This window comes from Neofelis nebulosa, chromosome 1, assembly GCF_028018385.1.
Source record: "Neofelis nebulosa isolate mNeoNeb1 chromosome 1, mNeoNeb1.pri, whole genome shotgun sequence".
Lineage (NCBI taxonomy): Eukaryota > Metazoa > Chordata > Mammalia > Carnivora > Felidae > Neofelis > Neofelis nebulosa.
The window spans coordinates 75818339-75833568 of NC_080782.1; the positions used below are offsets into that span (position 1 = coordinate 75818339).

Sequence of the window (15230 nt, forward strand, 5' to 3'; positions counted from 1 at the left end):
ATCACGCACAACTTGTGATCCTCAAACTACATTTCCCATAAAACCTTGCGAGGACAGCGACCCTCCGCCGGAAGTCAGGAAGGCTCTTTCTGACGCCGGGAAGAGTGAGCGTGGGGTTTTCCCGGTCTTGCGGCAGTATCCTGCTTTCCTCTATTCTGGTTACCTTTGGTTAGTAACAGCAACGGCAAGTTAGTCGTCCCCGGTGCCCGCTCTGGGTTGGGTGGCCAGTTCTCAGTGCTTTTTGATCTCAGCGGTGTCGGCCTGCCCATGCTGGGTGGTTTGGCGCAGTTTCGGGGTGCGGTGCGGGTGCAGGCGTGGGAGCTTCCCGATGGGGGACGGGGGCGCAGCCTCTCGGCTGCTGCTGGCTTTCCAGTCCAGTCTTTGAGGTGGGGAAAACAAAATGCTGCTTCAACTGTAGATTCACGTTAAAAGAAGGAATCTCACAGTAATAACAAGAAAAGAAACTATCTCAAGGCATTTAAGCGTTTGGAGAGAGCGTACGTGTTGCTTGACTGGTTAAATGGCCACCTCCAATGCCCAAGGACGTGGAAATCGTTAAATAATGGGCAGTAACTTCACTGACAGAGCCGTACTTGAACTCTGCCCTGTTTCTTGAACCATGTGACATTGAGCGAGGCATGGGCCCCGGGTACACATCGGTAAAAATGGATGTGGTTTCTTTTTTTTTTTTTAATTTTTTTTTTTCAACGCTTTTTATTTATTTTTTTTGGGACAGAGAGAGACAGAGCATGAACGGGGGAGGGGCAGAGAGAGAGGGAGACACAGAATCGGAAACAGGCTCCAGGCTCCGAGCCATCAGCCCAGGGCCTGACGCGGGGCTCGAACTCACAGGCCGTGAGATCGTGACCTGGCTGAAGTCGGACGCTTAACCGACTGCGCCACCCAGGCGCCCCAAAAATGGATGTGGTTTCGTTAAAATCTAAGGCCCTTTTAACCTTCGTTAAACGACCTCTCAGAATGGTGTGTTCTTTTTGGAAAGCAAGGGCGGCATTTAGCTAAATCACCTTATCCTACCTTCAAATCCTTACCTTGTGGAAAACCCGTCAATGAGAAACGAAAAAATAAATGCAGCAGCCGAGCTGTATTTCAGATTTTGTGTAATTTTCTGGAATGAGAAACGGTTCTGTTTCTAGATGGCTTTTCTGCCAAAAAAAAAGCTTCCTTTCTCCTGAGAATATTGAATCCTTAAGAACTGTACTGGGGATAGTGAATAGTACTATATTTTTGGAGGGCAGTTTTGCACTCTGTCCTGTGGAGTGGCCTCTTGGGAAGGTGAAGAAATGAATGACCTCAGAACGTAAGACAGTAAAATATTGCTTAAAGAAAACCTAACTGAAGAACCTGTGTGATATTTTGTGGAAAATCAATTTATGGGAAAGGCAACTTGGAAGGGAGACCATACATGAGTCAGTATACAGCAATAATTCAAAATAAAAGTCCTGGAAAGTTGTAGTTTTTCTTATTGATAATATTCGTAAAGCATTTAGAAATCTCAATATGAAGAGAACAGTGAGATAAATTCTATGGTAAATCAAAAGAAAGAAAAAGTTGTTTTGTAATATAGAAATCACTCCTTCTAATTTAAGTTGTAAACATATTTTCACCGTTCCTGTGAGTAGTTTTTTCTTAAGCTTTTTGTTTTAATTCCAGTATAGTTAACATACAGTGTTATGTTAGTTTCAAGCGTACAATATTGTGATTCAGCAATTCTGTACACTATTAAGTGTTCGTCATAAGAGTGCTCTTTAATCCCCATCACCTGTTTACACACACACACACACACACACACACACACACCCCTCCCCTTTTGTGAGTAGTCAGATTTGACCTTTTTTATAAGTAGCAGAAAAATACAAACAGGAAAGGTGAACAGTTAATCTTTTTGGCCCATGTTTCCCCTAAATTTTGTTCATACTCCTATAAAATTGGCCAAATTGCATTGTGAGAACACTAGACACAAAAGAAGTCAAAATGTATGGATTATAACCTTTCCTTTTTAGGCTAAATATCTTCGTGCTTAAAATGATAGAAGTGTAGTCAGAATCACAAATCAATTCTTAGTAGCATTTCACTAAACGAAAATTCATACCTTAAAAAGTACTTTGTTCTCAGAACATAACTCCTAGAGAATTTAAGCATGAACTGTTTCCACAAAGAATTCCTCAGTCTGTGCCCTACCACATTCAATCCACAATAAGACAATTTTTATAAAGAGGTAGGAAACATTTTCTATATATTTTGTTCTTACTGAAAAAATGGAGTAACAAAGCAGACAAAGTTAATGGTTTAAATAGTTTCTGTCATTCAAGTTTTGACAAAGTGACCACCAGCACAGTGTTCAATGAGAGATCCAAAATACATGGTCATTTGATTTATGACAAGGATGACGACTGCAGCACAATGGGACAAAGATGGTAATTTCAAGAATGGTGCCAAGTCAAATGGACTATCCATTGGATAAAAATGAATCTTGCTGCTACTTTACACCATGAACAAAAATAGTCCCACATGGATTGTAGAATTAATTGTACAAGGGAATGCAAAAAAGTGTTTTCAAGTGAAACGTAACACAGGTTTTGAATAATTAGCTGTAGGATCATAATTTTCCTAAAGGCAGGCACCTATTTCTGACAACATTGCCTCTAAGAGAATACTAGTTATCATCTGCTAAAAACCCTCTGACTTGACTTCTGTCTGCTTTAACCCCTCTCATTCCCTTGATCTATATTGAAATCTCTCTGATCTGCCTCAGGTACCTTGACACCCCCTCTCAAGGATATGCACCCCCCCATTCTCTTTTATTGCCAAAGATCTTTATACATTGTGTTATACACCCCCCATGGTGAATTATATTTAAAATTCTCAACTGATAACAATTTTGAAATGTATACTATGATGACAGTTGGCTATAAATGACCTCTTGAGTATATAGCTTTACAAACCATGTCTATTCTAATTATATCAGCATTCACATAATGTTCTAGCATTGAACAAAAAGCAAATGAAAATGAAAGGTTTTTTTCTATTTTCCTTTTTTTTAAGGAAGAAATGTCTTCTATAAAAAGAAGCCCAAAGCAAGAAATAATTTCCCAGTTTCACTATTCAGCTGCAGAAGGAGATATTGCCAGGTTAACCGTAATCCTCAGTCATTCTCCATCTCTTCTCAACGAAACTTCTGAAAATGGCTGGACTGCTTTAATGTATGCCGCAAGGAATGGACACCCAGATGTTGTCCAATTTCTACTTGACAAAGGGTAAACATTTTAGGCACTACTACTTGAAGGGCTCTGTGGTTTCATTTCTGGGTTACATATTTCCTTTTAAATTTTTCATGTAGCCATATTTATACCAATAGACTTCTAAATAACTTGTTGACCAGTTTTATTATATAAAAACATAGAAAAATACCTAACTAAAAACTTTTCTTCTATTGAGAGAGGAACCCTTCATACTTAATAACAAAGCAAATTTATGAGTTAGTCTACTTTTTCTCCCAGGTAGAAAATGTAGATCTACCCACTATGGCTATCAAGAACCCCTTGTAAAATTGTAATTTCTTCCTATAGCACATAAAACTTACTGTTTTTTATTTTACAGTTCTCCACAAATTTTAAATATCTGGCTATCTCTAACTTTGCATCATCTATGATTATGTCTTTTAACCTTCCCGTTAGTACATCATGTACAAAAAAAAAAAACTTACATAATAATGATTAGAGGGCTATTATGTGCATCTGGAAATATTTTACTTTAATAAATATTAAAGAAAATTTTTATTTCCTATTTTATTTTTCTTTCCATTTGTAGGTGTGACAGATCCATTGTCAATAAATCAAGGCAGACTGCACTGGACATTGCTAAATTTTGGGGTTATAAGCATGTAGCTAACTTACTAGCTAATGCTAAAGGTGGGATGAAGCCTTGGTTCCTAACTAAGGAAGTGGAAGAATGTGAAAATTATTTTAGCAGAACACTATTAGACCGAAAAAGTGAAAAAAGAAATAATTCTGACTGGCTAGTAGCTAAAGAAAGCCATCCAGCCACAGTTTATATCCTTTTCTCAGATTTAAATCCCTTGGTTACTCTAGGTGGCAATAAAGAAAGTTTCCAACAGCCGGAAGTCAGGCTTTGTCAGCTGAGCTACACAGATATAAAAGATTATTTGGCTCAGCCTGAAAAGATCACCTTGATTTTCCTTGGAGTAGAACTTGAAGTGAAGAAAGAGTCATTTAATTATGCTGGAGAAGTCCCAAGAGAAGAAGATGGGTTGGTTGCCTGGTTTGCTCTAGGTATAGATCCTGTTGCTGCTGAAGAATTTAAGCAAAGGCATGAAAATTGTTATTTTCTTCATCCTCCAATGCCAGCTCTTCTGCAGTTGAAAGAAAAAGAAGCTGGTAAGAAGTGAATACGGTTTACTTGTATTGGTAATAATCTGGTTTTGGGAACTGGGTTGGAATTATATGTATCTGCATTTTCTAGGAGGCACACTTTTTTCATCAAGCCATGAAGTTAGGCTATCTTCATTAGAAATTTCCTGAAGTTCTCACTCTAGGGGACTACTCTCCTGAGCAGTTAACAGCAGTTCTAATCAGCCAAGATTAGTTTCCCTAGAATTAATCCTACTGCATGCTGGTTTTATTTGATTCTTCACTGAATAATATTAAGCACCTGCTATACACTGAGCCTGATGGCAAAGACCTTGACTATTTTGTTTGCTGTTGCTGGGTATGCTAGTTCAGGTGGGATCTTATATGCCATGGTAAGAAATTAGGAGTTTTATTCTAAAGTTCATTTAAATGTTGTAATCTGACCTATGTTTTAAAAAGAAACAAAAAACAAAACCCCTCACTCTGCCTGCTTTGTAGATCATGAATTGTAGGTAATTAATTGTGAAGTCAGAAGTCTTATTAGAGGGGATTGAAGGTTACAGTAGCCTAGCTAAGAGATTACAGTGCATTGGGTTGATGGAGAGAAAGGGAGAGTTTGAGATGTTCTGGAGGTAAAATTGATAGGGCTTAATCAGTAGGTTGAGACTACTGAGAGAGAGGATAGTAACCTGGACTACAGCCTGAATGAAGGTGACAGAGATGGAGAAAAGGGGGCATGTTCAAGATATATTTTAGAGAGAAAATCTTCAGCACTTGTTGATGGATTGGGTTTGGGATATATAACGATGAAGAAAAAAGATCATGAATAATTGCTAGGTTTGAGACTTTAGTAATTTGGTAGATAGTGATATTTCTTGATAAAATAGCATAGGGTGACAAGTTGAGCAAAGGAAGCAAGACAGACTTGAAAGAAATAAGATTTTAGCTTTGGGCATATTTAGTTTTAGAGAAGGATATTAGAATTTGGAACACAGAGGAGAGGTCTAAACTAGAAATACCCATATGGGAGTCATCAACATGAAGGTGATATTTAAATCTCAGGGAACTACTGAGATTACTTAGAGAATTGAGAGCAAGCAAGAAAAAGCCTTAGAATCACATGTAAATTCCCCTAAATTTTGAAGTCAGGTAGAAACAGAGGAGCCATCTAAGGTATTGTTGACAGTGTGGCTATAACCTAAGAGGAAAACAGGAGAATGCTCATGGAAACCAAGATGGCAGAGTATTTCAAGGGAGTGGTCAAATATACCGAATGCTGTTGAGAATTTGAGTAAGATAGAAAAATATTTTTTTAAACGATCTTTGGTTTTAGAATATGAAGCTATTGATGAATTTAACAAGTGGAATATCAGTGGAGTGAAAGGAATATAAGCTAAATTATGGTTGATTGAAAAGTTAATGGGAGGTAACGAAGAGGTCACTCTCAATGTCCACCTTTCCTTAAATGTGTGGTAGGCCCTTCCAGAGGCTGCTTAGATGCCTCCTCCCAATGTCTGGATTGATACGTTTTATTCTTCACATCTGTGGAGAACACGTAATTTTTTATAATAGCACATGCGCACACTCAGGGGAAGCAGAGTAGGAGGGAGAATCTTAAACAGGCTCCAAGCCCAGCATGAAGAGCAATGCAGGGCTTGATCTCACAACCGTGAGATCATGACCTGATCTAAAATCAAGGGTTGGACACTTAACCGACTGAGTCAACCAGGCGCCCCAAAGTTGCACTTTTTTTTAAGTTTATTTATTGGGGGGGGGGGATGGGCAGAGGGATGGGGAGAGAGAGAGAATCCCCAGCTGTGCTCTGTCCTGTAAACACAGAACCCAATGCAGGGCTTGAACTCACCAACCATGAGATATGACCTGAGCTGAAACCAAGAGGCAGACACCTAACCGACTGACCTACCCAACCCTGCACTTTTTAAAGAAAATTTCTTTGTAGCAATACAAGTTTAATATCAAAACAATCTCTCTCTCTCTTTTTTTCATAGTTAGGAAACTGAGGACCTTTCATTCATTTAGTGTGTAAACTTACATAGTTAATGTAACCTCTTCATGCTTCATTTTCCTCCTTCAGGAAAAGATAATAATAGTACCTGTATCATTGCTCTAACCATTAAATAAGATGATGTAACCCATTGAGCTGCTTTTTATTTCACATAAAATATATTTGTATTATTTGTCATTCATACTATCCATCCATACCACACTATCCTCTGTTTCAGGTAGTCCAATAAAAATATACCTGTTTTCTTCATTCATTCATTCATTCATTCATAAATACATACATACATACATACATACATAAAATCATGTATACAAACATCTTTGCATGATGTTGGCATATAGCATGTACTCAATAAATATTAGCTTGTCTTATTGAAACTATTGAAATAATGTAGATATTTAGCATAAATTACATACTACAAGGTAATGTAGTAGACAAATATTTAATGTTGCCTGTGGTTCATTGAATTTCAGTATTACATTTGTTTTTATGTATGGTTTATTAGTTTTTGTTTCCCAGTTTAAAATATTGTTATTTATGGTTATTTTGCTTATTTCAAAAATCCTTAGACCAAATAATGTATTTTAGGGAGAGCAAGTTTGTCAGGCAAATGCAAATGTAGCATTTCCAGTTTTATTGCTTCAGTTGTAATATTTCTGGTCAGGCCATATTCTTTTTTGAAATACCAGGGTATCTAGCCAAAGTATATATATACTAAGATTTTTTTCTTGTAGGCATTTTTTTTTCATGAACAAAGTTAACCATGAATGTTATAAATACAGTATTTTTTTAACATTCCATTAAGTTTCCAGTTGTAAACAGGATATGTTTCACAGTGACAAGGAACAGTAGTTTAATCACCCAGGAAAAGAGAAGTTCCTACAGTTTCCTACTAATATTTTTTTTTATATAGTCCAAGTCTAAATTAGGAACTGGCTTTGTAATGTATTTTTGTAAAAGTCTCTATTATAAAGTCATTTTTTATAAAATCACTATACACTAGAATCTTGTATATCCAAAATTTAAAAATCATCTATAGTAAAAGCCTGAGGTAATATAGTATATAAGATAGATGTTAGTACATCTGTGTTATTAGAATTGTATTTATTAGTTCATATTAAAGTTAAATCTAATTTTCATTTGTCATCTGTTGGATTAAATCTTTTACTTTAAAAGAAATATACACATCATAAAAATAGGAATACTAACATCCTTGATCACAGAGCTACTCAGAAAATATAGAGTATGCCTTTACCGACTTAACATTTTACTTTGATATTAATTTGTTTACGGTCTATCACAGAATTAAAACTTTTTATGCTTCTCTTAAAGGGGTTGTAGCTCAAGCAAGATCTGTTCTTGCCTGGCACAGTCGATATAAGTTCTGCCCAACGTGTGGAAGTACAACTAAAATCGAAGAAGGTGGCTACAAAAGAGTATGCTTAAAAGAAGGCTGTCCTAGCCTCCATGGTGTTCACAATACATCCTATCCAAGAGTTGGTAAGCCTTTTCATCTACAGTGAAATCTCAGCCATCTGGAATCTTAGGGAATAAGACATTCTCTGAAGACAAGATTTTGAGTTGTTCAGGGGTTTACCTTTTTATTAAAAGTATGTTTAACTCTTAAGACTACAAGTATGTATACTTTCATGACTTTTAAGTAAGGGACATTGTATATAATTAACTCATAGTTAAGAAATGGCTAATCAATATGAATTTGATGTATTAAAATAGGTGATTTCAAAAGTCCACCAATCTGGATCCATGTAGTGCAGAAACAAACAAACAAAAAAAGCCCCAACATTTCAGTGCCTGTTTGAGGCATCACCAAAGCAGTAAAACTAGCTTTTCATCACTGCTGGTGTCTGCCTCCTGCTCTCTTCCTTCTAATTGCTGCTTTGGAGTCTCCTGTAGGTTTGGAAATCTGAGAACCTAGTCCTTTAAAACTTGTGAAAAAAAAAAAATAGATAGTCTGAGCAATATCTGAGCAGGTGTCCTGGTAGTAAAGTGCATGACTTGGTGAACCCTGTTTTCACTGCTCAGGAGCATTTTACATTTGATTCCTGTTCTCAGTCATGACCTAGTGGATTAGTGACTTCTGGGAAATAAACTGTTACTTAATTTAAATTTTATTTTTTTAATGGCTTAAAATTTAATCATAGAGCCACATTAGCTTTTAAAAACATTTTGTTGGGGCGCCTGGGTGGCTCAGTCGGTTGAGCGTCCGACTTCAGCTCAGGTCACGATCTCACGGTTCGTGAGTTCGAGCCCCGCGTCAGGCTCTGGGCTGATGGCTCAGAGCCTGGAGCCTGCTTCCGATTCTGTGTCTCCCTCTCTCTCTGCCCCTCCCCCATTCATGCTCTGTCTCTCTCTGTCTCAAAAATAAATAAACATTAAAAAAAAAAAAAAACATTTTGTTCAGGATTAGGATGGAAGGGAGAGGGAAATTCACATTTACATAGTAAAATTTGTATTTTCTTTATGCCATGTAATATCTTCTGTAACTTTTTTATAATTGAAAAACAACAATATGCCTAGCATACCATAAGTATATAATAATTGTTGCTATTTAGAAGACAGAAATGGTCTTCCTTTAGTTTATAATATTCTGTGCAATTTCCCTGAAATACTTTGTCATCAGGCAGAAAGAAACCATCACATAACTAGACAAGAGTCTTGTTCTAGGAGATACAACTTCTTATTATAGTACTCGACAGTGATTTTACACAATGAGTCTAAATTATTTTTTTCTATCATTCATTCATCTTATTTTTAAAAAACAGATCCCGTGGTAATCATGCAAGTTATTCATCCAGATGGGACCAAATGCCTTTTAGGCAGGCAGAAAAGATTTCCCCCAGGCATGTTTACTTGCCTTGCTGGATTTATTGAACCTGGTAAGCCTTTTTCTTCATAACTTTAATTTTCCTTTAACTTATAATTCACAAATAAAAATTCTAGATAGCATTTGACAAATTCTCATGCTATGAAATTGGGATCTTTTTAAATTATTTTTCTGTGTATTTTAAGTGGTATAATTTTGTTTTTACTAGAATAATTTGGTTTTGATAATTCAACATTTCTTCTTTAATATATTGCTATTACACAAGGTATCTGTATCACTTACACCTCACTGGACTCAACTGTGTCACCTTTTCAAAGAGGCCTTCTCAGGTAGCCCCAAATACATTAGTTAGCCTTGTACCCTACACTCACAATTCTGTCATCCTGCCTGACTTTTCCCTACAGCACTCATCACCACCTGACATGGTATGTATGTATGTATTATCTTATGTATGTTTGTATCTGTTTATCTATCTACTTATTTATTATCTACTCACACCAGAAAGTAAGTTCCATAAGGGCTAGGACCTTACTTCATTCATAGTTGTAGCCCAAACCCTTAGAACAGTGCCTTATATACAGTAAGAGTTCAATAAATAATTTGTGGAGTAAATGATAATTAATATACATGTTTAATCTTAACTTCCAGTATTAATCTGCACTAGTAATAATAGTAAACATACATTGTGCCACTCTGTTTCGAAGGCTTTCCATATATTGAATCATATGATCCTCATACAGCTTTATAAAATAGGTACTATTACAGCAGTTTTATAGATGGGGCACTAAGGTACAGGAGCTGGATAACTTGCCCAAAATCAAATAGCTAGTGAGTGGGTAGGGCAGAGATACAAACCTGGACATTTTGGCTGAGTCCATGCTGTTAACCACTCTGCTGTCTCTAATAATTCTAGACTATATTTTTAACTGCTGTGTACCATTTTATTTATAAATATTATTCAACTTACCCATTCTGCTCTTGGATGTTTAATTTATATCAGAGTTTCTGCTATTGTAAACACCCCCAAGAATATTCTTATGTTACTACTTGTGCACATTTGCAAGAGTCATGAAGGGTTTATACTTGAGAATAGAATTGCTAACTCATAGTATATGAGAATCCTAACCTTTTGTAGATGTTGCCAAGTTGTTTTCTGAAGTATCCCTACCAATTTACACTCTTTCTAACAGCATATGAAATGTTCTGTTATTCCACATCTTCACTAAGTTAGGATTTTCATACTTTATAATTTGCCATTCTGATGGGTATGAAATAATGTCACTGTTGTTTTCATTACTTTGCTGATGGAGCATCTTTTTCAAATGTGTTTTAGCCATCCAATTTTCATTTTCTCTGAATTTTGCATGTTTATATTCTTTGTCTAATTTTGTTTTGGTTGTTTACCTTTTTTTTCTATTTTACAAGTTTTACAGTATGCTAATCTATAGCTATGGTCTTGCAAATATCTTAATGCTAGTCTATGACTTACCTTTCCACTATATTTTTTGGTGAACATAAGTTGTTAATTTTAATATAGGAAATATATATTCATCTATTTCAATTCTTTTAGTGTTTTTTATTTTTATTTTTGAGAGACAGAGTGAGACAGAGCACACGCAGGGCAGGGGCAGAGAGACAGGGAGACACAGAGTCTCAGGCAGGCTCCAGGCTCTGAGCGGTCAGCACAGAGCCCAATGTGGGGCTCCAGCACACAAACCATGAGATCATGGCCTGAGCCAAAGTCTGACACTTAACCAACTGCACCACCCAGATGCCTTTATATAAATCTATTTCAAATAAAAAGCTACATTTAAATAGCAAAATATTATTAAGCTTTCAGATAAACTTAACTTAGAAACCTTTATTCTACTTCCCAATTCCAACAAATCAGAAATATAAACTATATTTATAGGCATTATTTATCATAGCTGAGTCAGCAGTCCTCTAGAAGAACAAAAACATTTAGAAAGAAAAAATACTTTCATTTTCTGTGGTTTTTAGAATTGTAGTTTTATGTGGTCTTCAGCTCTTTTGAGAAAAGTTATCTGCAATGATTTTTTGACAACATAAGAAAAAAACTTTCTTACATAAGAAATTTTAGCCTTTTATAAAAATCTTGTAATAATAATTTGTAACTATTTAGTGATAATAAATAAATGAGATAATATATAAAATGCTTGCATAATGTTTAGCCAGTATCAGTGCTGGATAGTTGTAGATGTTATAATTGTTACAATGTAACTAAAAATTTGGACCCTTGAGAAAAGTATTATGGAATCTTGATTATTCATGTGATCATATACTAAAAGAAATCATGTTTTCTTGAATTCCAGTCTAGTTTTAGGCTCTGCATTCTGATTCTTTGAATTGGGTTTCTGTCCAAAGTGATTTCCAAATGTTTGAACCATGCAGAGCACAAAATGTCTAGGAGATGTTCATCAGCTACTTGTTCTTTTGCCCTATTTGATTAGGGGAGACAATAGAAGATGCTGTTCGGAGAGAAGTAGAAGAGGAAAGTGGAGTCAAAGTTGGCCATGTTCAGTATGTCTCTTGTCAGCCATGGCCAATGCCCTCCTCCTTAATGATTGGTTGCTTAGCTGTGGCAGTGTCTACAGAAATTAAAGTTGACAAGAATGAAATAGAGGATGCCCGCTGGTTCACTAGAGAACAGGTAAAGTTCAATTTAATTTCCTTCTTCTATTGATTGTTCTCTGACTGTATCAGTTTGGGCATGCAGCAAGGATATATGTTTTCAACAAGTTGAATGAATGGCTATGGCCCACTCATCATGCATGGATTACAATGTAATTGATGTGTCCTATGTTAACTCATTCTGTGGGAGTCTTCTAGTTGATGATTCTGTGCCTTTTTCTAATTTCAAATGCCAATCCTTCAGATTAATGATACCTTTCAATGGACTTAAAATAGGTAAACATTATTTCAAAGATGAAAAATAGGAATATTATTCTTAACCTTTTTATATTTTAGTTTACAGCATTAAAACAAGTAGCTCTCAAAAAATATCAATACAAATGCTTAAAATTATTGAAAAGTTCTTGTTCATTTTAAAATATGCTTAAGGACAAGAATAAAAAAACTATATAACAAAGATACACTCACAAGAACTTTTTAAAACATTGTCCTCCAGTACTAGAAGGCAAGATAAACTACTTATCTGTGTTTTGCATGACCTAAAGTATTTGTGTAGAAAAAAAATGGATACACTATTAGTAGTGAGGACCTGAAATCTTTTCTGATTTTGCCTAAACAAAATTAATTTTATTTTATGCTCAACCTCAAAAAGTAGAAATCAGATTTTTTTTTTCAAAATTTTATAAAAGGGAACCCATTCCAAAAGTTGACTTCACTTTGAAAATAAATGTGGAGCATATACTTTTCTTTTTTGTGACCTTACTTTCATAAGAGAATATGTCTTTCTGGAATATTTTGTTAAATTAAATCACTAACTCATTGAATCTACTGAAATTACTGTACTAAATTTTGCATGTTGAACTTGGGTGTTGTCACTTTCTCCTGTTGTTATTCACTGTAAAAATCATCATGTTTAATTGGATTGTATAAGCATAAGAATAGTATTTAAGTGTGACAGTGTTGAAATCCTAATACATTTTATTATGGTATATTTTAGGTTGTGGATGTTCTGACCAAAGGGAAGCAGCAGGCATTCTTTGTGCCACCAAGCCGAGCTATTGCACATCAATTAATCAAACACTGGATTGGAATGAACCCCAATCTCTAAATCAAATAACTAGACTTTGAATATTAATTGACTTCTAATACCACTTATTCCTCAAGTGAGAATAGAAATAATCTGGTGCTTTTTAGAATGTCACAACACAAAATACCATACTAGGATTCAGAAATATTTTCAACATGTACTTTCCATCTTAACCATAGAATTTGTATTTTTATAAAATACAACACTACCTCAGATTTTTTTAAATCTGAGTTAGCCTTCTCCAAACATTTTTTTAGATTGTGCTTCACAGTTCTGTCTCACTAAACCATATTTCTAATAAAAAAAAAAAATCATGTCGTAAAGATGTATGTTCTAAAAATGTAAACAAACCTGAATTCCAGTGCCTCTTTTAAGCATTAGACCAATCACTATATTTCTGTTTTTGAGAAATGAGACAAAATAATTTTAATGAATTTTAAGCTTCATTTTCAGTCTTTTCATTACTACAAAGATTCTTTCAGTTGTCAGTAGCTGATTTTTGCTCACTTCCCATTGTATTCCATTTTTTGTTCTGGCTCCTTTGTTCTAGCAGTGGTGCTATTATAGTGTTGCCACTAGTCTGCTTTGATCAGTGTTAAGAATTTTCTACGTTAACAACTGCAGTGATCAGAATATTGTGCCTTCATGGAAGGAGACCTTAAGTGAGAGCGTACCACTGTGTATGCGACTTCCCCCTGAAACCTAAAATCAATTAATCTGTTATACTCAAAGTTGTTCTTAAGACAAATCAGAATTCTCTGCTTTTTCACTGAAATTAAATGTATTTGAAAGGAATTCACCTCAAAAATCAGATGCTAAATATTTCCCAGATTTACGTATTCAATAAAAACACTGGCTTTATGTCATTTTGTGATAAGGGATATATCTGCATTAGCAAAAAATTATGTAATCATTACTAATATTAAACTCAAATGCAACATTTTGATTTTAGCCCTCTTTCAGCGTATTCTAAGAAGCCTTTATAAAATAAGTGTATTTTAGAACTGAATCAGAGGAAAATAGTAATTCACAATTTTGTAACATAGAGCTGTCATATTTTAAGGCTGTCTTGAAATTAAGTCTATAAATGTATAAACTTATATAATTTGTTTATTATGTTAGAACTGGAAGAGATCTTAAGAATGATATATGTAGTTCAGTGACATTCTTTTATAGATAAGGAAAAAGAAATCCTGAAAGATGAATTTAACTAATTTAATCAATTAAAGGTGAATCAACTAATTAATCAATGAAAGTTACACAATTACAACTTACTATTGTTAATACAATTAATTGTAATTACAGTTAAATAACTTAATTTTAACGGTCTGTACTGGATAGCCCACTGCAAGACTCTCCCTCTAATAGGAAGTAGAAACTACTACTAAAAATATAGGTAGAATAAATTATAATAAGGGATGATAAGAACAAATTTAATTTACCAAATATTGTTAATTACAATTTTAGATACTAAAATCATTTAACTTAAATGTGATTATTTTCTTAGATAAAACTTTCCTGAAGAACAATGATTTTCTTAGTAATTGAAGAAAGCTGATTGGTATCAGGACTGTAGACAAAATTGACTTACATTAGACATTTAGATACATAATAAAATTTAAACTTCATAAGTAAGTAGAAAATTATGTGCCTTGATTATTATTAAGTATGATGACTTGGGGTTCAGTTTTACTCCAAATGTACTTAGAGAATCTAAGATTACATCGCAGAGTTCTAGGTTTCCATGTTCAGATAGTAAAATAAAATACAAAATATCAACAAAATGTAGTTATGAATTTAGTTTCAGATAATCCTATACCCAGGGAAAATCATTAAGTATAAATTATTATTAATAATCATTCTTAACATTGCTTACCTCTAAGAGGTGAATAGTTATATGTAAATAAAAGGAATAGCAAAGAAATGGTAAAGGTTCAAATACCATGAATGTATTCTAATGGAAATGAAGGTAACAATACATTAAAATATTTATCTATTTTCTGTTTTGTGTTACGTATTTTTTAATGTTTTGATAAATGTCTTCTGAAAACTGAAAAAAGCCCAATTTCAGTCATCCTCTCTTGTTTAATGATGTGTAAACAACAAGTATAAAAGCCCTTTTAAAAGTGGCCATATTTGGCAGTGCCTGGTGGCTCAGTTAAGCATCCAACTTTGGTCAGGTCACGATGTCACAGTCTGTGGTTCGGATCCGTGAGTTCGAGCCCCGTGTCA

General features: G+C 34.7%; 1 protein-coding gene across 2 annotated transcripts; it reads left to right on the forward strand.

Annotated features, from left to right (window-relative positions):
* Positions 1–46: 46 nt before the first annotated feature.
* On the forward strand, positions 47–14999 carry NUDT12 (nudix hydrolase 12). Of its 2 annotated transcripts, none has more exons than XM_058725482.1 (7): positions 47–168; positions 3064–3275; positions 3829–4415; positions 7747–7914; positions 9198–9311; positions 11731–11930; positions 12909–14999. In XM_058725482.1, the coding sequence occupies exons 2-7, from the start codon at positions 3070–3072 to the stop codon at positions 13017–13019; spliced, it is 1386 nt and encodes a 461-aa protein (XP_058581465.1). In that variant the 5' UTR covers positions 47–168; positions 3064–3069; the 3' UTR covers positions 13020–14999. The 2 variants fall into 2 exon arrangements, with proteins under 2 accessions (XP_058581465.1, XP_058581473.1); XM_058725490.1 differs by having other exon boundaries at positions 62–168; positions 3068–3275.
* The last annotated feature ends 231 nt before the right edge of the window (positions 15000–15230 follow it).

Coding starts and splice junctions, on each gene's coding strand:
- NUDT12 (XM_058725482.1), top strand. CDS start 3,070: ATGTCTTCTATAAAAAGAAGCCCAAAGCAAGAAATAATTTCCCAGTTT. Junction 7,915..9,197: donor TACATCCTATCCAAGAGTTG/GTAAGCCTTTTC, acceptor TTTAAAAAACAG/ATCCCGTGGTAATCATGCAA. Junction 11,931..12,908: donor GCTGGTTCACTAGAGAACAG/GTAAAGTTCAAT, acceptor GGTATATTTTAG/GTTGTGGATGTTCTGACCAA.